Consider the following 26,832-nt stretch of genomic DNA (forward strand, 5'->3'; position numbering starts at 1 on the left):
GGCTGATTTTCTGATTTATAGCATAGCCTGTTATATCTTTCAAATCTGAAACAGGCAGAACTGAGACTTGGCCAAGGGTCGTTAGCATTTAAAAAAATAATCTTTCATCATAATTTAAACCAAGCCTCTGACTTTAGTGACATTTTTGGAGAAGAGGAATGGTAACAAACTTGTTTTAGGGCTTCAGTTACTAGCTGCCGACATTTTAAATATATACTAGACACATCTTTCAAGTCTCTTACTGTAGTTAGAGGGAGACTCCCTTATTTGGAATTGATCACAAAGCATTTTTCAGTCTTTCCCTCTTGCAGGAAAGAATTTTGCATTGTCTTCTGGTTGAGACATGAAACAGATGTTGTGTGCTCTCTTATGGTTATTGAAGAGCTTGTTGCACTTTTGAAAAAGATGTGTTAGGTCTTGTGTCTTGACCAAATTCCCACTTGGATAACTGGATTCTTTTCAGAGGTTAGATTTTGCTATGCGGGGAGCTGGAGGAAAAAATCCCAAACCATATAATCGTCTGTCCCTAATTCCTACTGTAATTTCCCTCAACTGCAATATTCTTCACTTCCTGTCCTAAATCGTAGCTATTTGTTGCTAAACCGCAGCTGTGATCCAGCCCAGGGGTGGCTGCATTTCAGCGTTTGGTAAGGTGATCGCCATACAGCCCTTACCTACCTATCCAGAGAGCTGCAATGCTCAGTCCGGTACTATTTGGCAAGCGCGGGACAATCCGCAGACATGTGAAGCGTTGAGACATTACCCGCCGCCCACACACGTACGAGTCTCGCTCTAGACAGAGCCCGGAGCAGTGAGTCTGTAACCAGAAAACAACACTAAGGAGAGAAACGAAGAGGGAGGCTCGCGAGGGCGGCAGTTTGCAGTCCCGGGGCCAAGTGCCCCAGAGGGGGAAATGCAGTGTGCACCCGGGGGGGGGGAGGGGTGTGACGAAGCTCGGGGCAGCTGCAGACACCAAGTTTTTGGGGGGCTGTATACATAGGGGGAGCCTCGTGCACCGATGTGCCGGGGGGTGCACATATGGGGGGGTGTATGCAGGGGGAGCCTCGTGCACCCATGTGCCGGGGGGGGGTGCATGCAGGAGGGGACAGGGGGTGCCTCGTGCACCGATGTGCCGGGGGGGTGCACGCAGGGGGAGCCTCGTGCACCCATGTGCCGGGGGGGGTGCACACATGGGGGGGTGCACGCAGGGGGAGCCTCGTGCACCCATGTGCCGGGGGGGTGCACACGTGGGGGGTGCACGCAGGGGGAGCCTCGTGCACCCATGTGCCGGGGGGGTGCACACGTGGGGGGTGCACGCAGGGGGAGCCTCGTGCACCCATGTGCCGGGGGGGGGTGCACACATGGGGGGACAGGGGGAGCCTCGTGCACGGGCGGACCGGGCCGGGGAGGAGCTGGAGGCGCCCGCCCGGCGGAGGGGGCTGCCCGGACCGACGCGCCCCCCGCGCGGGCCCAGTGGCGGCGCTGCTGCGGGGGGGGGCGGCGCGGCGCCGGGAGCGGTACTTTGTCTCCGCGCGGCCCGCGCATGCGCCGCCCGCTGGCGGGGCGGGGCCGGGAGCCGGGGCCGGGCGCAGCGGGGCCTGGAGCTGGCTCGGGGCGCCGGGAGCCGCGCGGGGAGGATGGTGCCGGCGGGAGACGCTCTGCCGCCGCCGCCGCCCCCGCCGAGCCAGCGCAGGCCGGGCACCGAGCCGCGGCTCTGACTGAGACCCGCCCGCCCGGGGAGGAGCCACCCTCGCCGGCCCAGGTAACTGGCCGCCCTCCGGGGGCCCCTTGAGCCCCCCCGCTCGCTTCACAGATACCCCCGGTTCCCCCCCAACCAGTCCCCCTCCCCGAATCCCCCCAGGGGGCCCCCTGAGCCCCCCCGCACCCCCCTGAGCCCCCCCACTCTCGCCACAAATACCTCCGTTCCCCTCCCCGCCCGACTCCCCAAATTCCCCGCGGCCCCAAGGGTCCCCCGAGCCTCTGCCCCCCTTCCGCATTCCCCCGTGAGCCTCCCAAGCAGCCTGCCCCCCGATTAGCCCCCCCTCCGAGGGCCCCCTGAAACCCCCCCACTCTCTCTCTCCACAAATGCCCCTTGAGGGGCCTCCCGACCCCCCCCCACCAGCTCCCCCCTCCCCGACCCCGAATCCTCCGCCGTCTCCGCAGATCCTCCCCTTGGGTGGGGGCGGGGGAGTGAATCCTTCGCCCCCCTTTCCCCTCCCCCGATACCCCTACTCCACCCCAGTTCTCCTCCTCCTCCGCGGGGCCTCTGGATCTGGCTCGTGTGTGGCCCCCCCCCCCCCCCCCGGCTGCGGGGAAGGGCGGCGGGGGAATTCCCCGGCCGGCGGGCCCTGGTTTGCAGCGCGCTGTGCCGGGGTTACTGGAGTTCAGGCGCCGCTGAGCTCGGCGGGGCCCGAGCGGAGGATGCGGGGGCTCTGCAGCAGCACCAGAGATTAACGGGACATCTCGCATTGCAGTCAGGGGCGAACAGGAAATAGGTCCCTGCTTGGAAAGGCACTGGGATGGGGAGGAGGAGGCGGAATTGGGTTTACAAACAGAGAGTTGGGCTGTTGATGCGGCGCTTGACTCAAGCCCAGAGGATGAGCCGGTGCTGCAGTCGTGACCGAGGTTTATGGCTCAGTGGTAGAGGCTGCGGTGCTCTGGTTCCCTGTGTCTCTGTTTACATGCTGGTCTTGCAGCCCTCGGAGAAGGGGACAGGACTGTAAATAGCGCTAACGCTTTCTTGAGGGCAGACACTGCAAGTTTTTATGTGTGAGAAACAGCCCCTACAGCAGACTTTGTGAAATTCAGGTAAGGAAGTGAGAAGGGGAGAGGCCCGGTTATTTTAAAAGCCTGTGATGATGGTTATGTAAGAGACATTCTCTTTCCTCGTCTGGTTAACTTTCTCTGCCTTTATCGCTGATGTCACTTTAGTTGTTTCTTCAAGATCTTCCTTCTCTCTTTACAATAAGGCTTGTGACATGGTTTTGTATCTTGAATTTTAGTGTACGACGGAGTATGGTGCCATGTGTTATGTGCGTTTGACATATGGACTGTTATCAGAATGATGCCTCCCTTTCAGATATAACAGCACTTTGCAAGGGGGAAGAAGAGTATGTGTGAGAATAAGATGCTGTGGGGGGGGACGTTTTTAAAGTTTTAAAAAAAAAATTAGCACACAAAGCAAAATTTGTTTTGCCTACAAAAGAACTGTTTTGATTGTCCGTTAACTAGAAGACTTCTGGAAGACCTTTGAGACACAACTCTTAAGTGGTTTGTTTGCATGTGATATTTTAATTGAAAATATTTTTTACTTAGGCTTTAAAAAACAAAAATCAGGTGGTGCTGTGGTCCCTTCAACGTGCGTGTGAACTCTCTTCTGTAGTTTTAGTACAAAAATTTTCTCTACCCGTTCATCTTCTGGACTACTATGCTTCGACTTTTTAGATTAAATCTGGTTAGACTGCAGTACATTTTTTAAATGTAATGTATCCTCTAGGTTTCAAACTGAAAAAAAAACAGGAAACCATTCTAGTTTTTGTTTGATCACACTGATGTGTAGTTTAGTAAAAACAAAGCTTTCATTAGAAATTCATTTTTTTCTCTTCTGTAAGACACTGCAGATATTAAATCATCACAATCCATTATTGTGGCTGTCCATGCCAACTATTTTAAATGATCAGCTGTCTGTGAAGGAGAGAAACTGCAGCTATGCCTTGGTTTTAGTCAGCCTACTACTATTCATTGCAAGATGTTAGGATTAACATTTTCCTGTTCTGAAGACATGTAGGAAGCTTTGTTTTAATCCCTAAATTCATTAATATTGTTGCATGATGTAACGAGGAATTGGTGGTCTTTGAGAGAGATTTTATGTAGCAGGATTGTAACCATTTTATAATACAGAACAATGGATGTTCTTCCTGGGTCCAAAATATAGTGGGCCAATGTTTATCTTGCTTACACCAGTTTCATGCTGTTGTAAATCCATTGAAGTTACTATTAATTCTCTCAGACTGTGTTTGAGCAGACACCAGGGACCTTTGTTGAAGCTGATGGAAATAGATTACTGCCTCAGTTCTTCAGCAGTTTAACTCTGTGGGATAGATTTTAAGAGAAAAATGCACATAAAGCCAATAAAACAGTAAATGGATTGGTATGTGTCTTTGAAATTTGTCATCTGCCTTATGCTTGGTATTGGCTTTTTTAAAAAAAAAAAATCTTCATGCTGTTTACTAAACTGGAGATGAAGACTAATTGCTGTTGGTTCCCTTTTATGGAGACTGTGGGTAATTTCTATTTCAATCCACTAGAACACAGTTTTATATTTAATTTTAAATTTGTGCTTTTTTGGACCCAAGTACTACACAGAATGTCATTTTAACTATAAGTGAATATACCTTTTTTAACATGTATGTTTGTGGTTATAAAAATTAAGCTAATGGGAATTATATGTTTTAGATACACTGTAAATACTCTCCACATGCCATAGCTGCAGTCATTAAACACTGTGACATATCAGTATCACTTGCATTTACTTTTGTAAGATTCATTTTGCTTTTGGATAAGGGTGATCTGGCTAAGTCACTCCCTTATGAAATTATTTTTTTTAACTTTTGTCTTAGGCCCTGATTCTGCAAAGTCTTGCCTGCTTAACTTTACATACGTCCCCCTGAAGTAAACAGCTTCTTGCATTTTGTAAAATTAAGCATGCATATAATTTTTTGCAGGATATAGGGTTCTTAGATTGTAGTATAATTGAATTCTGGATGTTTTTCACCTTAAGAAAGATGTTTTACAGCCCTCTGAAACGTCCTACAGTACATCATCCCGGTATGTTCTTGTGAAAGTTTTAATGTGTTCGCATCTTGAGTTTCCATGTCTTTTAATTTTTTTTTCCTAATGGCAGCAGCCATTCATTCTTCTTTGCTATCATGTAAATCTAGTTGTAGGGAAAAATGCAAGACTGTTTGACAGTCCTGGAGACTGAAGCTTCCTAAATGCCCACTGTGCTTCAATGTTGAGCTAGAGGAATCCTCTCTAAAGCCCTGTCCACGCTACATCATCTAACTGATTGTGTAACCAATTACTGTCATGGCTAAATGTTGCTTGTGTCCGCATACAAGTACCTAAAAGTAGGTTAGTAACAATGGTTAGTATCACCGTCTTACATAGTTGTGGTTCCTATAACAAGTTCAGCACACTGTTTCTTTGCAGGGTGTACAGGATATCCTCAGTGGGCCCACTTACTCGGTTTGGCTGGTAGCTAGACAAGGCATCCAATATTGCATTATCCCATATACTGCTGTCCTTGCTCTACAAGCATGTGCTCTGGGCACTCTTGTCCCCTGCAGAGGCACTATAGGATAGCTGCCCAGATTTTCCTAGAATACACTGATACAAACATAGTTAGGTGGACTCACAAATACAGTTGTGATGGCAAAAAAGCTGCTTTGTAAGCACAAACTGATTGGCTAAGGTGACCAAGCCTCTGGCTGGTTAGAAGATGTAGAGTTGGACAGGATCTAAGGGTGTTTCAGTCTCCATGTCAATTCACTCTTTGGCATTTCTGCTGAAATGTTCACATAGAGATGCAATTTGTTATGGTATTGTTAAAGAAGTGCTCTCCTGTCTTCAAAGAATTGGACTGAAACCACCAACTAATTTCACACAGTTCACAAAACAGGCAGCCACTCTTACTTTATCTGGATTTGAACTGGTGATATATAAATGAAAGGTTCTGTGTTTCTGTCATTCCCCTGGCTGATTGGGTTCTGTGTTGATTTGTTTACCCCCTTTTCCAACAAACTTTAGCCAGAGTTCAGTCTTCTTGGGAGACAAGTTTTTGTGTATTTGGGTGTAAAGAATAGACGAGGCATATCATATTTTACGGTCTGTCTTTAAAGAATACAGCTGCTGTGAAACAATTAGGTGCTTTGGTTGGCACTGTAGGAAATAGAGGATGACACATTCTTTGCCTCTTATTATTTATAACCTAAATCAAATACAGACAATGCATTACAGGCCAGACTGGACCCTGCAAACTTACTCATGGTGCCTCAGATGTGTGTGTAGTCCTGTTTACTTAAGTGGGACTAAGTAAGGTGCTTAAAGTTAGGCACATGTATATGTTTGGCAGGATTGGTGCCTAAGTAGATGGGCGGTAACACACACGCGCACACACAGTGTGTGTGTGTGTGTACATGCATAACAGTATATGGTGGAAAGAAAAGGAGTACTTGTGACACCTTAGAGACTAACAAATTTATTTGAGCATAAGCTTTCGTGAGCTACAGGTCACTTCATCAGATGCATTCAGTCCACTGGATTGAATGCCTCAATTCATATTTGTCTTTAATTTTGGGTGGGTTATTGGACCCTGAATATTTTGCTTTTCATTTAACAATTCACTTGCTTTTTAGGTGAAAAAAGCGACCTCTGTTCACTTGGTCTTGTCAGTGCTCTAACCATTCATTTTATTGTACCATATAGGAAAAAATATGGTGTATGCTCATAACTTCTTGTTCAAATAACAAGGCTATGTCTGCTTGCAGTACTGCCTCATTGTAAAAGTTTTAGAATTTAAACTCCAAATTCCATCTTGATATGATTTGAAATTGCTGAGCTCCTATAGTAAACCATGAAAACTGGGTTTTAGTGGAAGTGCTGACAAGTCCCTAATTATAGTGTTACGGTGCATAATACTAATTTTCCATTTGCTGCTTTAGTATAAGTTATTTGCAAGTCTGCACCATATCCAGCCTCTTTGCAAAATATTAGTATGCTGTCATTGTTGGCAGGCCAAGAACATACCCTCACTTAAAAATTACATGCAATTCATAGATTTTTTACTTCCCTTGAGCGGGGGCAGGAAGAAAAGTTTAATGAAAGCTCTGGAAACAGAACTGTTCTGCTGGATCATCAGTCCCAAACCCAAAATATTGGACTTCTCTGTGGACTTGTATCAGCACTGGCTTTTTCTGTGTATTTGGCACATAACATTGTCCCTCCATTCTGTCTTGTTCTTGTATATTTCAACACTGTGCCAGTTTACAAGAATCCAACTCTCTGAAGAACTCAGAATTGTTTTATATTTCAAATCTCCTGCTCCCAAGAACAGAGCAGACATGCATAACACAGAAGCATTGAGATGTGTGTGCAGGCACTCGGAGCACAGCTGGTGGGTCTAATTTTAGGCTTACCAGCCTTGACATTGAATCTTTTAATAGTCCTTAGTCAAAACAGTCTCTGATGCAGCTAGGTGTTCCATTTTAAATAAACGTTTAACCAAGTTAAACAACTAATCAGGAAAAAGATCTTGGAGTCATCGTGGATAGGTCTCTGAAGATGTCCACACAGTGTGCAGCGGCATTCAAAAAAGGAAACAGGATGTTAGGAATCATTAAAAAATGGATAGAGAATATCTTATTGCCCTTATATAAATCCATGGTACGCCCACATCTTGAATACTGCATACAGATGTGGTCCCCTCATCTCAAAAAAGATATACTGGCATTAGAAAAGATTCAGAAAAAGACAACTAAAATGATTAGGGGTTTGGAACGGGTCCCATATGAGGAGAGATTAAAGAGGCTAGGACTTTTCAGCTTGGAAAAGAGGAGACTAAGGGGGGATGTGATAGAGGTCTATAAAATCATGAGTGGTGTGGTGAAAGTGAATAAGGAAAAATTATTTACTTGTTCCCATAATATAAGAACTAGGGGCCACCAAATTAAATTAATGGGCAGCAGGTTTAAAACAAATAAAAGGAAGTTCTTCTTCACACAGTGCACGGTCAACCTGTGGAACTCCTTGCCTGAGGAGGTTGTGAAGGCTAGGACTATAACAGAGTTTAAAAGAGAACTGCATAAATTCACGGAGGTTAAGTCCATTAATGGCTGTTAGTCAGGATGGGTAAGGAATGGTGTCCCTAGCCTCTGTTTGTCAGAGGGTGGAGATGGATGGCAGGAGAGAGATCACTTGATCATTATCTGTTAGGTTCACTCCCTCTGTGGCACCTGGCATTGGTCACTGTCAGTAGACAGGATACTGGGCTGGATGGACTTTTGGTCTGACCCAGTATGGCCGTTCTTATGTTAAGTTTAGTTCAAAAAAAATCAAAGCTTTGCATAGCAATCGTCTTATAAAATAATGTTTGTGTTTTTTTCCCCCAGTGTAAGTGCAGCCTATGGACCAAATTCTGCTCTTACACCCATGCATCCAAAATCAGTAGGGTTTCACAAGTATAAGAGCAGAATTTGGACCTATGTCCCTTTTCAGTTTCTGGCAGATTTCTCTGCAGATTTCTTGCAGATGTCCTTTCAAGACATGAGCTTGTGAGGTGCTGAGTGCCTTTTCTGCCCATAGTAGCCAGTGAGAGACTGGAGCGCAGAGCGTATTGTAGGTTGGGGCCCTTGGGGAAGGATTTTCAAATACACTAGGAGTTGGACTAACTGCTCTCACTGAAGTCAGTGGTATTTTTTACCATTGTCTTCGGTGGGAGCAGTTAAGCCAGCACTGAGTGTTTTTGAAAATATTCCACCTTTAGTGTGTTTCTGTAACTACTCACTAAGCATTGTATTTAGGGCTTGTCTACATGAAGAAATTTTATCGGGTTAGCTTAAATCTGCTGAATTAAACCAGCGTGAATTTTGGGTATGTGGACGCGTGTATTGGTGTAAAACTGGTTATATTGATTTAGGTCGTGCCTGTACATTTATTGATGCAAGCTAATGTAAGTCAGATTTAAGCCTATGAGTACCTGCATGCAGATTGCATTTTTGTGCAGCTTTGTGTGTAGACAAAGCCTTAGAAATAAACCTGTTCAAGGGAAAGTGTGAGTTTTTTTGTCAGTTTTTAATCAAAAGTTTGCTGGTACTGTATTCTTTTCAGCAGTATTTTATCTATTCTGAAATTGGCATGACCTGCACTTGTAATAAATGCACTGGCCGTGTTTTTCAAAATGGTGTGCCTTAAGTTAGGCTTTTAAGTCAACTTTTGGCCACTTAGGGTTTGTCTACTCTTCAGCTGAGAGTGAACCTCCCAGCCCAGGTAGACAGACTTGTTAAAAACATCTGGATGTTCCAGCTAGACACCCAAGCTCGAACCTAGGATGTAGGGTGGGTTTGAAGTCACATGACTAGCTGGAGCCTCCACAACACAGCTATTTTTAGCATGCTCACTCCCAACTTTGAAGGGTAGACATACCCTTAAATGACTGGCCTGGTTTTTCAGAAGAGGTGAGCATCCAGCTGCTCATATTGACTTTTTTCTAAGCATATAAAGGTTTAATGTTTTTTTGCCCAATCAAAATAATGTATTTTAAGATTTTTGTCACATATCAAGAGCTTAGAATAATGGACTTTGCTCACGTGTAGCACATTGTATTGTAACTTGGCAGCAGTTGCATTTTAGGTTTTAAAGCTTGCAGATTTTCTAGTAGACATAATTTAAAAGGGTATCTCATGAATATTGGATGTTTTGTTATGCAGTCTTGTCTCTTTCACCAACAGAAGCTGGTCTAATAAAATATATTACCTCACCCACCTTGTCTCTTGTTATGCAGTGACAAGATTTGCTATGATTTTCCAGGGTAGCCACTTTCTGTAATATATTGCCTACCAGTTGCACCATGTTACGGTTGTCAAAGTTGTTTTTAAAAACTAGGTTTAGAAATTTTACACTGTACCGTTAAGACACAAATACAGTAGAACCTCAGTTACAAACACCTCTGGAATGGAGGTTGTTCGTAACTCTGAATAAAATGTTTTGATTCTTTCAAAAGTTTACAACTGAACATTGACTTAATACAGCTTTGAAACTATTATGCAAAAGACAAATGCTACTTTCCCTTTATATTTTTAGTAGTTTACATTTAACACTGTACTATACTGTATTTGCTTTTTTTGGTCTCTGCTGCCACTTGATTGCGTACTTCCGGTTCCAAATTAGGTGTGTGGTTCACTGGTCAGTTTTGTAACTCTGGTTTCGTAACTCTGAGGTTCTGCTGTACAGTTCACTTAAGCTCCCAAGTATAGGTTTGTGAATTTAGAAGGGAAAAGCAAGCTTGCCCAAATCGTGCCAATTAACTGAGTTATTCATGGCCCCATTTAGCCTGTGTTTGGGAAAGCAGGTAAGTTCTGCTTGAGTTTGTGGTGAGTAAGGAGTACTAAATAGGGCCCTTAAATAAAACTTAATTTTTCTTGTTCTGCGTATGTAGATATTGTGCTATTCAGCTGATTGGTCAGATATGACTCTGGGATATGTAAGAGCTTTTTAATAAAGTCCATGTTGTCAGCCTCATGGGTTTGTTTTTGTTTGTTTGTTTTAAGCAACAAATAATATGAACTTGTAGCTCAACATGGTTGTCAAGATGTACCTTAAGTGCTTTTAAAAAATCTGTAGATAGTTTGGCCCCCATAAGGGCTGGTGAATTTATGTATTTGGAAAAAACAAAAGACTTGGAAAAAGCTACTTAAAATTCACAGTACCTTTAACTTTTTTTCACATAAGCTCTTAAACTAGATCTATTTATCTTGACACTTCTTCTGAGTTTTGGCTTGCAATTTCAAATCAATCTGACTAAAATTTTCTTCTATATATTCAGCCTGCATCCAAAATTGTTTTCTTTAAAATAATATTTTAATACATAAAGCTCTTTTTAATTTATACCACAGCAAAAATATATGTAAATTATTTGCAGGGGTGTTTTGTGCGGTCAGAACAGTGTTTTAGTGGCTTGGGCAGTGGTTTTGCTTATTCATATTTTAGGATGCTTATATTGTTTTGACTGTTTTTTTTTAATTCGTCTTACATGCTATTGTGTAATGCTTCTTAGAAAGATATTGTGTGGGCAGTTTGGTGTATGGCTGTTACTGTTTTTGTATGAGGTGGAAAGATGTGCTGTTTGGAGTTTACAGTTCTGTTAAAATAGTGGGAAGAGTGGGAATTGTATACAAAAATCAGTCTGAATTTATAAAATTGAAAAAGCCCTACAACCCATGATTTACTGAGATCAGACTGATAGGCCACTTTGTAAATTTGTTAGGACTACTTGTTTTTGGCCGCTTTTTTTTTTTTTTTTTTTTTTGGATCAAGTGCTACATAAAAATAATTACACTTCTTCCTGAGAGCTATGGAAGGTGGGCTACCATTGGTGCACAGTATTGGCTTCTGATTGCTTTAACTCTTCTAGAGCTGAAAACACTTGTGTCCCTATGCCTTGTGCAAGTCTTAATGCACCCTTCCCTCCCACCTGCAAAACTTGACCATGAATTATGATTTTTTACAGTATCTTATCTTTGAGGGCTTCTGTGAGACTTAGGCCAGGTCTGCACTACTGCGGCTGGTCGATCTAAGCTATGCAATTTGAGTTACGTTAGTAGAGTAACTCAAGTCGATGTAGCTTATGTCTACTTACTGCAGGATCCACACTACGCTATGTCGATGGGAGACACTCTCTCGCCAACACTGCTTCTGCCTCTCATTAAGGTGGAGTACAGAAATCAATGGGAGAGCTCTCTTCCATTGGTTGAGCGTGTCTTCACTAGACCCACTGAATCAATGCCACTACATCCATTACAGCAGTGCCGATTTAGCTCCGTAGTGAAGACAAGCCCTTAAAGTGGTCCGTATCCCTTGTGCCAGTCCTCTGCACAAAAGTTAATGTTGTCCAGTATTATGGCACTGAAATGTAATTCCAGTATTTTTTTTATTTAAACTTCTGCATTTCATAGCCGTCCAGTAGTGGCGAGCATTTGTGAGTAAAAAAAAAATAAAACCTAAATTTACAATGAGCAGCATCCCAAAGTAAGGTGCCTTAAACCATTTTCCACCTTGCTGTAATTACAATTTAACAATATTGGAGAACATTAATATTTCAGCAGAATAGTCTGGTTTAGTTTTGTGCTGGGCTTCCATATTGCCTTGGTACAAATGATTTTATTATTTTTATAGCCAATCGTGGTAGTCTCAAAAATACCAACAGTAATTGCTCATAGTTTTGAAATGCATTTCACAGCTTTTTCAAAGTGAAAGGCATCTTTTGCTTCTGCAAATTGTTCAGAGTGTTGGACAGAGTACAGTTCTTCTGAAATGTTCTTCTGATATTTGGGGCATTCAACCCTTTGAGCCTGGTTTGGGACACAAATCTCCCAACAGTGATAGTTTCCAGTTGCTTAAACAGTTTCCCACTGCTGGGTTTGAAATCACAGATGCTCATGTTGCATCATCTCTCCACAGGCCCTGTTCTCTCTTTCTCTCTCTTTTCTCAATAAACGATGACTTGGTGATAAAGGTTCCTCAAGTAGCGACTGAGCCTGAAAACAACAAAATTGGAACATGCTTAACACACACACGCCTGAAAAAATTTCAGTTTTTTAGCCTCCCCTTCTAGCCTGCTTCTCCCAGCACCTCTCCAAATCCACTCACCTGAAAATAGATCCAGGGTGGGAGTGAACTGAAAATGGTTATTGATTTCCTGGTGGTCTGTGTGAAATGCATTGCCTTATTGCCATTCCTACAATGGACAGGTGTCGTCCTCATGAAAACCATTACAATTGGCACCAGCTAAAAGTCTTAGCTGAAGGCCATGGTCTGAATGTGCATGGAGACTGAACCTATTCACTTCTTTATATGTTTCAGAGTAGCAGCCGTGTTAGTCTCTAAGGTGCTACAAGTACTCCTTTTCTTTTTGCGAATACAGACTAACAAATTTACTTGAGCATAAGCTTTCATGAGCTACAGCTCACTTCATTGGATGCTGAGCTGTAGCTCACAAAAGCTTATGCTCAGATAAATTTGTTAGTCTCTAAGGTGCCACAAGTCCTCCTTTTCTTTTTACTTCTTTATATGGTCTTTCCAGTTCGACTGAGGTACATTAACAGGTTGTTGTAGAGAAACTTATGCTGTGTCTTTTCTATAGCTAAACAAAACCCTCCAATCTCCACTGCTATCAGTCTAGCCCAGTTCATGAGCACTAAATTCACTTTACAAACAAACCAAACCCTAATTCCAGAGTACTACTGTAATGGGCCATTGTAGTGAATTACATTAGTATAATCAGGATGGAGCTGCCTTACTGATGTTAATCTAAAAGAAATGCTGTTTGCATAAATATATAAAAACAGAGGTCAACGAATGCCACAAATAATAAAAGCAAGATTAGACTTTTAAAATTACTTCAAGCCGCAGGGAGGAAACAAACCTAAAATGTCATGATTGTAAAATGCAGTGTTGTAGCCACGTCACTCCCAGGATATTAGAGGGTCAGTGTGGTTGAGGTAATATCTCTTATTCTCTCTCACCACTGTCTCTCTCTCACAATTACAGAGAGAAGGTGGGTGAGGTAATATCTTTTATTGGACCACCACCTTTGGTGAAAGACAAGCTTTTGAGCTATGCAGAGCTTCTCTTCAGGTCTGGGAAAGGTTCTGGTCTACACTACAGCCCCATCTGATGAAGCTCTCTCGGCATAATAAACCACCTCTGCAAGTGGCACGTGTCTGCCCCAGTGGGTAGATCAGTAACTGCTCTGCTCAAGGGAGTGGATTTTCTACACCCCTGTGCAACATAGTTATACCAACATAAGTCTGCAGTGTAGACCTGGCCTGAGCCTATGTTCACACTGGCAATTCTGTTGGTGTAAGTTATGTCACTCACAGGGGTGGCTTATTCACACCCCTAAGTGACAGAAGGTATGCCAACATAAGCTGTAATGTAGACCTCAGGCTGACTTAGGTTGGTATAACTGTGTTGCTCAGGGTTGTAGAAAATCCTCAGCCTTGAGCGAAGCAGTTACCCCCAGTGTAGACAGCATTGTGTCAACGAGAGGGCTTCTCCCATCTGGGGTGGAGTAACTACACTGAGAGGGAGAAGTTCTCCTGTCAACATAGTAGTGTCTTCACTGAAGTGCTGCAGTGGTGCTGCTGCCTTGATTATCTTTCCCAGACCTGAAGAAGAGCTCTGTGTAGCTTGAAAGTTTGTGTCTCTCCCCAGCATAAATTGGTTCAATAAAAGATATTCTCTTACTCACCTTGTCTCTCTCATATTCAGAGACCAACATGTCTATACCACTACCCAAAGGGTTATTGTAAAAACTGTTTCAAAAACAGCTTAATTTGTTAACGTTTAACACTTTAAAAAACTATTTTTACTTGGCATGTATTTCAAAAGCTGCTTCATCTCAGAAGGCTATAGAGAGAGATTTCAAGTTAATCTGGGAATTCATTAGGTTTTTTCTGCTGCTTTTTTTGGCTCTAAAACCCAAGTATGTTTACTAATGAGTTTTCACAACACATTTTCAAAGTGGAAGAGCATTGTCCAAAAATAATAATAATAATAAAAGCACAGTAAGTCTTTATGGAAAATAGCTAGCAAACTCCTCTTAATATAGCAAAAAGCGAAAGCTATGCTGTCTGGATTTTTGAGTTTAACTCAATTGATTCGTTTACTGATATATGGCCCCACGGTGTTCTCCATTCATACATTCATGATGCCTAATGGCTGGCTGTACAGTGAGATTCATTTGATTACGTTTGTCTGTCTTGTGCTATTTAGAGTCTGCTACAAGTTCATTGAAAAGGAACAGAATGGCTGCAAAGGAGAAGTTGGAGGCAGTGTTAAATGTGGCCCTGAGGGTCCCAAGCATCATGCTCTTGGATGTCTTGTACAGATGGGATGTCAGCTCCTTCTTCCAGCAGATCCAAAGGAGTAGCCTCAACAACAATCCCCTTTTCCAGTACAAGTACTTGGCCCTCAACATGCACTATGTGGGTAAGTCTGTACACCTCACAGAGATAATATAGTTTCAAATTAATATTTTGCCACAAGAATTTTAAGAATGCAATAAAATAACAATAGTATATTTTTGGCTGTAGCACCTTTTGGTCTAACTAATAAAATGGTGCTGTTTATCCTAGCAGTACAGAGATCTCTTTCTAGAATCTCCTAGTGAATTATCAGAATGAGGTTTATTGCATAGCCTCAAAAGGATTTATGATACGTATCAATATGAGTTGGGTGAAATGCTACTAATGCACGGGAAGAACAGAGTACCAGAATGGGGATGGTTTTATCAGGTACTGCTGTGCATCTGACAGATGAACAGGAGAGCGAGGATGGTTAATTGTGATGTAAAAATTAACCTAGTTGCTTGAAGCTAAATAAAAGACTAGAAAGAGGGAAATAAGTTGCTGCCTCTGAACTATGGCCTGCAGCTTGACAAAAGCCAGCTTTCAAACTCTATTACTTGAGCTCAGTACAGATATGGCACTTTGCGTTAAAGTCTTAAGCCTTCAAAATAGTACGAGCACCAACAGTGGATTGGAATGTGTAACAAATCCATGTGCTGCAGACAGAATTTCTAGATAAATTACTCACAACTCAGGGAACTAGAAGTAGAAGCCTGGTCCAAAGCTCTAGCTTTGCTTTTTGGGAGATGAAAGGACCCTGGTTCTTGGGCCAACTCTAAAGGGGTGTGTGTGATTGGCTACAGTATGTGATTTAATTACAGATTGGTTCCCCATTGTTGCATTTGAACTCCTGTGAATCTCAGATGATAACTTTGCGGGGGGTAGAGGGGGGCTGTTCAGTAGGTGTAAGCAAGTGATGTTTATATATTACATTTTTGCCTGATTACAAATGAAAATATGGTCTGTGGCCCTTGGTTTGCTGATTTAATGTGATGCTTGTGGAGAATTTCAGGAATATACTTGCTGCTCTTCAGTGTAAAACTACCAGTAGTAGTAGTTGCTCTTCAGGGGGAGAGGTGGGTTGGGGTGGGAATAATGGGGCAGTGCCTGCTTGACGGTGCCTGAAAGAACTACAGGGTCCTTAATGCATATGGTGGCGGTGGTGCCAAAAAAGGGTTCACAACATTTTCAGGAATTTGAGTTCACAAAATCGGTTTGTAATATAAAAGTAGTTGCAGAATAAGTCAATTTTTAGAGAAATATGCTTAATGACATATCTCTGAAACAGCTTTTCTTTACAGTCATTTGCTATAGCATTACTCAGCTGGGTGCCTATTTAAATACTGGAATGATGGCGTCTCACTTTTCTTTCCCCTTTTGCCTTCCCTTCATCCTCCTTCCTTCTTTCTACAGCAGTAATTTCACTTCTTACTTTTAAAATATTGAATCTTTGTGCTGTTACTGCTCCGATTTGTAATTGTTGCTCTGGGAGGAATTCTAGGACATTGTTTTTACACAAAGCTGCATTTGTTTAGCTAAAACCGGTTTTGAATCTGGTTTATATTTGTAGAAAACCCTGTGGATACTCTTAAATTGCTATAATTTTGGCTTATATTGATTTATCTTAAATTGATTCCTTGCTGATTTAAACTAAATTAGTTTACCCTGGTTAAATTGGTTTGTGTCCACACGGGGTTGGGGGGGGGGGTTTGTGGGTTTTTTTTTTTGCACTGATTTAGTTAAATCAGTTTAAAAACACACCTTTACCTAAGCCAGTGTAACTTTCTGAAAACCACAGAGGAGGAGGAGGAAAACAAAATCCTTTCCCTTCCAATTGGGGAGAGGACAGATTTCAAATCTACTTGGAAAAGATATTTATCGGTGAAGGGCTTGATTAGCATAGCAACTTGCCGTAAGCACGTTTTTTTTAAAAAAAAATCTACTTTTAAAATTTTGCTATAAAAATGTGTCAGTTGGCTAAGCCTTTGGTCACATTTACAGCAGCAAAAGCAGGATCTGAAAAAACAGTGCAGCCACTTGTTGGCAATATCAGGCAGTCACTGAATTAATTCCCACTGACATAATAGGTCAAAGGCTCAAACAGCCACACCCAGTTTCCTGACCTGCACTAGGCACCCCTTATATGCCAATCCACTTCAGGCAAATTTCTGTTACTTTTGATTATCTTAATCATGTTTTATGGTTAAGCTCTCTGCAATATCCCGGTGACACGTGCAGTGCATTTTGTTGAAATAATCATCCCCTTGCATAATTAGGCTACTCCCACTTGGTTCTTTTAATAATGACCCAATTTACCATCATGGAAGTCAGGACTATCATGAGCCAAAGGCTCAGTTATGATAAGAGCCTACTTCCATGATAGTGAATTAAGTTACAAACAGTGAACTATGAGATCTCTCTGAAAGAATCCAGCAAGGGAAATAGCTGATTCCCTTCATTGCGGATCGTCAGGATAAAAGAAATTGAGTCCAGTGCTAGTTGGGATTTTTATTTTCAAACAAATATTTGAAATGGTTGAATGACACTAAATGTGTTTGGATAATTAGAACAGGAAGATATATTGGCATGAATGAGAGTTTGGATAACCATCGAATGTACTGAAGAGTTTATATGTTTATAAAATTGATAGTTTTTGCGTGTCAGCATGTCCATGTGTGTATTTGTCAGTATATTTTCTGCATTGTGCAAAGTAACTGACCGTACCAAGAGAGCAAAATGTACACTTAGTAGCTTGAACTACACAAATGTTGCATGATAATTATATTTGATTGGGAAGCCTCGTCTGATCTTTTTAAAGATGAAGTATGTTGATTCTAGATTTATGAGGCTGTCTGCCAAAAGGTTACTCAGCTCATAAATGAGCTGATTTGTGGTTCCCTAATCTATTGAACTCTTGCACAAACTCTCTTTTTTTGAAGGCGTTCTTTGGTATTGTTTACAAAGAACTTGGCTCCCAGTAAGTGTGTTTAAATTTTAAAAACCAGCACGCTAACACTGCATTGAAGAATTATTTAGTTAACATGCGTAAGAGAGTACAGAAGAAGCTATTCCTGTTGCTACTGTTATTGGCTGGCTGGTAGAGAACGCTGATATGGATTTTGGCATTATATCTAGTCCTAGTAACTAGATGTGTGGATTAATTTCAGCCTTGAGAATTTTTCATGAATTGTGCCTATAGGCCATATATAATGCAGGAGATTGTCTTACACGTTCATGGAGATGCTATATGACATTGCACTTCAAGTTCTTTCAGCTTTTCTAACAGAGAAGCTGTCTTTTGAGGGGAGGGTCAGCAGGGGATATATCTGTGTCTGCCAGTTATGAAGAGCCCATCTTGCTGGGTTCTGGTAGGGACTTGTTCCTGGTGGTCCAAGTGGGGTATAAAGGAGAATTAAGGTGAGATACGAGGAAAAAGAATGGTTTGTTTCTATTATTTTTCAGTTCAATTAGTGGGATTAGATTCATAGATGTTAAGGCTAGAAGGGACCACTATGATCCTCTAGTCTGACTTTCCTGCATTACACGGCTGTAGAATCTCACCCAGTAAATTGTGCATCAGACCCATAATTTCTGGTTGAGCTATAGCACATCTTTTAGAAAGATATCCAGTCTTGATTTGAAGACTTCAAGTGATGGAGAATCTGTGACATCTGTAAGTAAATTGTTTCGGTGGTTCATTACCTTCACTGTTAAACATTGGTGCCTTATTTTTAAACTGAATTTGTCTAGTTTCATCTTCTAACCATTGGATGTTGTTTTCTGATAGACTAAAGAGTTTATCAGAAACCTCTTCCTCAAGTAGGTTCTTCTAGACTGATAGTCACCTCTCAACCTTATTTTGGATAAACGAAATAGACTGAGCTTCTTAAGTCTCACTGTAAGACTGTCTTCTCTGCAATCTACTCTTGAATTGGGCTGTCATGAGTTAGTCATCTCATTTTAGCATAACTCAATAGTGTGTGGCTGCTATACAGACCAGCAGTTGAGTTTTCCATGCTTGCTGTCGCTCCATGTCTGTGCCCGCACGTGATTCAGTTTTGAGACCCACAGATATCTGATGCATATCCTGTGGTTCCTAGTGCTATAACTCACTGCCACAGGATGTTGTGGGGCAATTTCAGTTCCCCTGAGAGATTGGAGGCAGAGATAGTCTAGGCCTGGGAAATTCATTTCTTGGAAAGAATCCAAGCTCCTGTACAGTTACCTCCTGGTCCTTGAAAGTATGGCTCCTTTTCGTCCTGCCAACCAGCTGCTGTTTCTTTATGGAGGCAATGTTTCTTTGACGTGGCTCTGCAAAAGCAACCACCAAGAGATACTGTTCTTTCTTTGAGACAAATATTATGAACTCCTCAACTGACTCTTATGTGCAAAGTTTCCCTGCACAACCTAAGCTGTAACAGTTTCAAATAATTATTGGAAATGGGCAAAATATATTTGAAATGTAACCATGCAAAAAAAAGGAAATTAAAAAGGTTCATAAACATAATGTGTTGTATCGTTTGAATTGTGTTGATATATGTTCTAAAGGATGCAGTAATATGCAGCACATCAAAGACTGTGATGCCTGGTCCTTCAAAGAAGCAGAGGGCTATAAATAGATTATATGTATCTGTGGGACAGTGACTTGGACACAACTTACTTGTTCGTGGTACACAAACAGAAATGTTGAAAGGCAGACGCTGCGCAGCTGTGTAGTGGAACAGTGAATGTTCAACTATTGAAGGGTTTTTGTCTGTTGGAACCAACAAGTTGTAACAGAGATCATGCATGGCTAGCTAGTAATGTACATTGTTTTCATTTAGCTGTGTTTAAGCTGGTCTCCTTAAGTCTTCTAGTGATTTCTCTTTATTTTTGTAGTATGTTTGGGGCGTGATTGTGGCCCAGCATAGAATGGCGGGGAAGTCAGAGCGAGGATAGAGAGGGGACCCCAAATTGTCTGATTCTGCCAGATCTCCTTCCTTGGGAATGCAGGGTGCATTTGCTTTTCCATCCTTTCAGGGAGTGTTAGGCAAGATTACAATTATACGTTTGTTGTCCATTAATATGCAAATATTTTCCAAACTAGTAGGTAGCTGCTATGTGTGCAGAATAGCTACAGGGTTTAGGGCATCATATTTCCTTCCTTTAGAGAAGGTGACACTCATCATAGCAACTCTGGTCTTTGCAAACTTATCCACTGTCACTGAAAGTAACACTATTATTAAGATGGCAAGGTCCAGTACTTTAACCCCCAAAATGACCTCCTTTAACTCTAATTTGAAGTAGAATTTCCTTCGAAATTAACACTTGTATTCAGGAAAAAAAGGGAATGAAATATAGCCCTTCTGATTTGTCTACATTTGCACTTCCTCTTCCTTGTAAAAAGCCAACCTGTTAATGAATTGTTTTCCATTTTTGTTTGTCAGAGGCATCCCAAATGGTAATGATGTTGGTCCGCTTCTGGGAACAAGGCCTCTACTGCAAAAATGTGAATATTGCTGTGTGACGTGTTTTAAAATGTCTATTTTTCAAGCTTCAGAATGGAATTGTAAATAATGAAATGAAAAAGAAACTACTTGATATTTTTTCCCCTTTAAAAAATAATTATAGCAAATGCAAAAACTGCATAGAAATTAACACTGAAATTCTGGCCTGAATCCATGAGCTGCAGCGTTCATCACTAAAGCTGCTGCGGCAATCTTGACTCTGCTGGTTTGCTTACCAACTGCAGTGCATTGAGGACCATCACTATTTATGGCCTTTAAACCAAGGGTCTCCAAACTCTGTTACGATCTGTTCTTTCCTTTGATTTGCACTTGAATTTCATTCTCCTCCTTGAGGTGTCTGTGGGCTTGTCTTCACGGCCAGGGTAAGTCAACCAAAGTTCCACTACTTCAGCTACATGAATAACGTAACTGGAGTCGATGTAGCTCAGGTAGACTTACCCGGGTGTCTTCACTGAGTTGCATCGATGGGAGACGCTCTCCGGTCAACTTCTCTTGCTCTTCTCTGGGAGCTGGAGTACTGAGGTCGACCAGAGAGCGCTCTGCCATTGATTTAACGGGTCTTCACAGGACCCACTAAATCAATCCCTGGTGCAATATCTCCCTGTAGTGAAGACCAGCCCTGAGAGTCTCTTCTCCCATTATTCATTTGGAGTTGTGATCACACAGGGAAGAATGAGCACAGTATATTCTACAATATTCCAGCACAACAGGGATGCATTATGGATGCAGTAACTGCCTTAGTGCTGAACTTTCTTGCCTTTTACAAATATACTATAGCCCTGTTCAGCACTAGCTCTAAAACACTCTGCTACAGTGACTTTCCTGCTCTGTCGTCTGTTTCCATCTCTTTGCTCTTAAGAGCTGAAATATGAAAGTGGTAAAGGACAGAACAGACAGTCTTGAAGTAGTTACAGCAAAGGAAGACTGCACACCAAGGTAGAGGGAAAAGCTTGTGAGATTTAGGGTGAAGCATGGGCTAAAGTGAAAAGGGAGGGTTTAAAGTGAGACTTGGAGAAGGAGATACTAGTCTTAGAGTGGTACAGTACTGGGCAGCACCACTGAAAGTGCTAACCCCTAATTGCGAATTGGAGGAATTAAGAGAATGAGACTAGAGAGCGTTGCCACCTTTTTGTCACCTCAAGTCCTCAGAGCATTTGAGAAGGAGGAAGGCTTGTTGTTGATTTCTGGTTTGCTACAATTACATAAAACATTGTTTGGATTGGATTGTTTGATACTGAGTAAGTAACAAAAACATGTAACAAGTGGCAGTTTTAGCAGGCACCTGCTAATGTGACAGGGTTAAACACTTTTGAAACAATATAAACAAATTTCCAGCTGAAGTCACCTTCACATCTGTCTTTTGAGGCTGTTAATTGAATTTTCGTAACCTGGTGTGCCCCTCTTTGACCTTAACATTGGCTACAGAAGTGCACATCTGCTTAGTTCTTGTATCCCAAAGAGAGCCAAAACTTGTTGCTTGGTCTGTGGGATTTAAGCCAGGCATGCCAAATATTAGGACCCTTCTTCCAGCTAGTTCTTCTTGGGGTGACATAGGACAGTTAAATACAGTTCAGCCTTAAGGAATGATGTTGCCCAGCAGTCCTTGTGGTTGCTGTTCATGTGTTTGATGAGAGAGGAGGAGGTGGAGAATAGAGAAGAAGATAAACCTGATAAAATGTGATTTTCTATTTAGCAAAGAAATAGAAGACATGAACGTTTCGTTTGCTTTATTAATTAGAAGTATGTAGCTCATCTAAGGTTTCAGAGTAGCAGCCGTGTTAGTCTGTATTCGCAAAAAGAAAAGGAGTACTTGTGGCACCTTAGAGACTAGCCAATTTATTTGAGCATAAGCTTTCGTGAGCTACAGCTCACTCCATCGGATGCAACAACGCATCCGATGAAGAGAGCTGTAGCTCACGAAAGCTTATGCTCAAATAAATTGGCTAGTCTCTAAGGTGCCACACGTACTCCTTTTCTTTTAGCTCATCTAAAACACCCTAATTGCTGTAAGCAAACTGTTTCAGTGCCAGGCCTCAGGCTCCACGAAATAGCTGTCTTTAATTGAACTTAAAGCTCAAAAGAAAAGAAAAACATTCAGGGGCTTTGTGGAAATTCAGTGGCATTATAGTCCTGTTCCCGTTTGCAGCAGGGAGCGTAAACTGTGCCTTGAACTTTGAAAAATAGTGACCCTCCAATGGACGCCTTAATTTATCACAGCTCTGTGTTTTTAATGCAAGATTTCAGGAAATTTTGGAAAATTATAATAAACGGCTCTGCTGTTACAAGTGTACATTTATAGATGTATTTTTTAAAAAATTGGTGAGCAAATAAGTTTTATCTACCTACCCTTACATGGAATAAGGAAGTTTTTACATGCCTGAATGGACTGTTGATTGCTTGGCTATTTTATGGGTCTGAAGTTTTTTCTGTGGGCTCATTGCCAGCTGTTTTTTTTTCAGTGAGTACACTTTTACAAGTGCTTTATGGAGGTGAACCACTGGAGTTGGGAAATACTAAGTTGCTGGTAATTGAGGAGAATTGGAGTGTTTCTACATCAACATTTGTCTTAGTTTGGGATTGCACCCTATTAAACATTGAGACATACCAGATTGGTAGGTTGTCTTATAGTAGCTAATTGTTATTGAACTACTCATATATATATTCTTAGAATATTTATTCAAGAATCTCTGTGCTGTTTCATGCTCATAACTATCTTGCAATATACTCAAAACAGCATAATCAAGTCTAGTCAAAAAGGTTGTGACCAAGTAGGGAATTTGCTAAGTAGATGCAAGATATTTTAAAACAAGTGGCATTTACTACATATCTATGATCTGTGTGATGAGCCCTTCTGAAGATGTTTTGTTCTTAGCTGCTAGGAAATGCTTTGCTCTTGACAGATTTGCTGAATGGATTTTAGTACCAGTCACTTAAGTTATTAACCTCTGAAATTAGGATCTCTGTGGCAGAGAGCTCAAAATGAAGGACAAAGAGGACACCATGTGGTGTGCATAGGATTCCTGCTCTCTGTCCCTACGGTCTCTTTGGGGAAATACTAGGGAGTGCCAAACATTAGATACTTATCACTGAATCCCTGAAGAAGCAGGCTTTGCAATGTCTACTTTATTTAGGCATCCTGATAGAAAGATGTGTTAAAAGAAGGACCAACATCCTGTTTCTTGCTTTGCGCTACTCACTAACCAGGCTGTGTTCTTGAACAGTAAAGCTGTGTATTCGTTGGTAATTTTCCTCAATTTCCGCAAATGGTAGACAGCCATTGAAGTAGCTGCTGTGCAAACCCCAGGTGGAGGCGAGGAAAGATGTAATTGTCGCCATTGGAGTATGCCCTTGCTTGAAACAGCATCACCTGGGAATTTGCCTGAATTGGAGCAGTGTAGAGAACAACCTAAATTTCAGTCTCAAATTGTGGTATTAAGCAGGGATTTCAGATTTGAAAATGAATGGTGAGAGAACTGAAGTAATTTACAAGTTTAATTTTGCTTAACATACAAATGAAGGTTTTAAATGTATCTGTGTAATGCATTAGAGTCTTTACATTGTTGTAACTTGATCATTTTGTGAATGTGGTGGATATATTCACTGATATTTATTCCCTACAATGAAGACATTTTGCTTATGCTAGTGCTGAAATTTATCTACACTTAAACATGTGCCCGAGGGAAGCCTGGACACACACATCTTTCTCTTGTCTTGTTTCAAATCTTGCAATCACTTTGACTTTTGCCAAAATATCATGGGTGGGTTTCACCACTGATATAAGTAGATGCAGCTTGACTGAAGTGAATGGAGCTGCATGTGCATGTATGCCACCTGTGTGTTTTTCCTCTCTTGTATCCAGGTGCATGTTTGTTTTTTTAAATCCTGCAGTAAGAGAGTGATGTCTAAGAGTTTTAAAAAGACATCAGAGGTTTCATTTCAACTTCTGATTTCTGCTCCAGGTTACATCTTAAGTGTTGTGCTCCTAACCTTACCTAGACAGCACCTGGTTCAGCTCTACCTGTACTTTCTGACTGCACTGCTGCTGTATGCTGGGCACCAGATCTCCAGGTAAGAATGTGTGAAATTTTTCACATGACTTGGTTTTCAAATCTGAAGAACTATGTAATTAATATTTTGCCAGTAGTAGCCATACACAGAGGGGAAGGTCTGTTTTTTCTTTCATTTAGCTGTCTGGAATATATCCTGTCTTTCCTTGTGTCGAAAAGAAGTTACAGGATTAACACCAATTCTGCTCCATTTCTGTTGGAAGACATGTGGGGCCTGATCTTTTCCATTGACTTCAGTGTTGGATCGTGGACATGTGGGCCAGTGTTGGGCCCATAAAGCCTTTATTTTAAAATCCCCCATCAGTCTTCCCTAGCCATCACAGGGGGTCTCTCTCCCATCCAGTATGAAAATACATTGCTTTTGTGATGCACATAATTTCTGTTGGACCAAGAAAAGAGAGTGCCTGTATCTCTTTGAGTTTCACAAATGTTTTACTAGGACAATAAGACAGATTGTTCCTTTCAACTTGCTGGTGCCTAGACAAAGGAGAAAATGTGGAATAAAGAGCCATAAAGAGGGATAAGTGTAGAATAATAGTGTTGGAAACTTTAATACTGGAATATGAATTTCTTTATCATAAATTATATTGTCCATTATTTTACTTTCATAAATCACTAGTTCTGATTAGAAATCTTACAGTAATAAATAAGCACGCCAAATAAGAGTGGGTCTAAAATGTAAAGTGAGACGCAGTGGAAAGGTCTGCGACGATACAATCAACCGAAGTAAATCTTTCATTTGTTCTTTCGGTGTTGCTGAATATATTTAATCCAAAATAAAAACCCTCACTTTGATTTAAGGCTTGGATTGGAGCCTGAAAAACTATCATTTTGTTAGGAGGCTTCCCAAAGAAATATCTGAAGTGTGGAATTGGACCTGATCCTTTTGACGCCCAGTGGTGGAAAATATTTGAAAACATCATCTTAAACTGATTTGTATAAAATGGTAGGTTTGTTATTTACATGGTAAAATTGTTGTTCCAGCAAATGCTTTGAAACTTCCCTTTTGGTTAAATCTGTTCATTATCAAGGAAAGTTTAAATAGAGGTTTTGGGGCAGTTACAATGTGTTGATATCGTGGCTGTTAGGGTTTCTTTTAATGGTGTTCTGAATGTGGGGGAGAGGGTTGTGGCCTCATATTTCCTGGATAGGAAGGAGGATGGCTTCCTAATTATTCCCCTGGGAATCCTGAGCTTTTCTAGCTGTAGTTTACAGATGTTTGTCCTAGTATTTTAAAGACTGTATTTTCTTACTAGAGAAAGAAGCCAACTTTGTTTTAAGATCTTGGGTTTAAATCAGAATAAGGATACTAATATGACATCCTAAGTGTGTGTGCTCTCTCGGGTGTTCATCAAATGCAGGTGGGCTTTTGTTCCAGAGGGCATGCAGATAGAAGATTCAGAGTGAGTGCCTTGACTTCTGCAGCCTTGAGCTTTGGTCTTTTAACCTGAAAAAAAGGGGAAAGAATGCATAAACTTCAATTTATATACAGTCTTTGCATGGCCCCCTGTTGGATTTTAATTCTGATTATTTTTTCACTGTAATTTTTGAATTTTACTATATCAACTTATGAATATTGTGAGACATAGGATTTATGAAAGTGTATTGCTGTATTGTTTGAACCATTACTGTATTGGTACTCTGCTCCACAGATTTATTAGACAATTCCTAATAACGAGTTAATACGCAAGATTTTCATTTAAATGTAGTTAGGACTGCAGATTTGCCATGGCATTTTTATATAAAATGATGGAGTAGCTCGGTCCTATGGGGTTGGGCCTGGCTTCCCGCTCTGGGCGTTGTGACCTGGTGCACAGAGTTGCTGCGCTACTCAGGTTTGGCCTGGCTGCACCTCCGTTAGGGCAGGTGGGCCAAATCTGAGCAGCGCTGTACCCTGCTCGCCCTATCGTAATGCCTCTCACTGAAATTTGATCTAGCTGCTCCCCTGTCATGATGGAGGGGTGGCCAGGCCAAGCCAAGCCAAGCTGCAACACCGTGCACCCCAGTTCGCCTCTCTGTCTGGGCATTGCTGGCCCAGCCCCTTGGAGATATCACAGCAGGGAAATCACGCGCATGGATATGCACACAAAGCTTGGACAAATGGGAAAATCATGCTGTCTGTGACTTTTTCTCCACTGTGACAAACCTGCAACCCTAATTTTTCACTTTCACTAGCACTGCACATAAAACAGGCTCCGTTTTAAAAATACAATTGGATCAAATCAACAGTCTAGTAGTAGAGCAAAGTCTAGCCAGATGAAGAGCCATGTTGGGGCACTGAGCTTGCTGGCAGGGCTAAAGTGTGGCTTACTGACATTCTCGAGCAAATTTACCCATTCCCCTGGAGCAGTACGGACTGGTTTTGGCGGGAGCTTGGTCCAGTCATCCTTGACTGGTGGTAGGCTCCCCACAGCAGCTTATGACAGTAATAATGGGAGGACCACCACTCTTAGCACCCCTCAAAAAGTTTTCAGGTTCGCCCAGGGTCTTTCACATTAAAAGTACAGTATGAAGTGTGACTAATGTACAGATATGCTCTGTACTGTACATATTGTCACTTTACTGAGCATCCAG

At 41.7% G+C, this 26,832-nt stretch overlaps 1 protein-coding gene across 2 annotated transcripts in view; it reads left to right on the forward strand.

The window, feature by feature from the left end:
• Positions 1-1,628: 1,628 nt before the first annotated feature.
• Positions 1,629-26,832, forward strand: part of RNF145 (ring finger protein 145) — a 56,047-nt gene continuing 30,843 nt past the window's right edge. Inside the window, exons 1-3 of one of the 2 annotated variants that reach the window (XM_074960203.1) lie at positions 1,629-1,762; positions 14,551-14,766; positions 24,151-24,259. In XM_074960203.1, coding sequence (XP_074816304.1) covers positions 14,583-14,766; positions 24,151-24,259 — 293 coding nt within the window. In that variant the 5' untranslated portion in view covers positions 1,629-1,762; positions 14,551-14,582. Of the gene's footprint in view, positions 1,763-2,571; positions 2,809-14,550; positions 14,767-24,150; positions 24,260-26,832 lie in introns of those variants that run through there. The other variant, XM_074960202.1, reaches the window with a different exon arrangement.

This window comes from Natator depressus, chromosome 8 (assembly GCF_965152275.1).
Source record: "Natator depressus isolate rNatDep1 chromosome 8, rNatDep2.hap1, whole genome shotgun sequence".
NCBI lineage: Eukaryota > Metazoa > Chordata > Testudines > Cheloniidae > Natator > Natator depressus.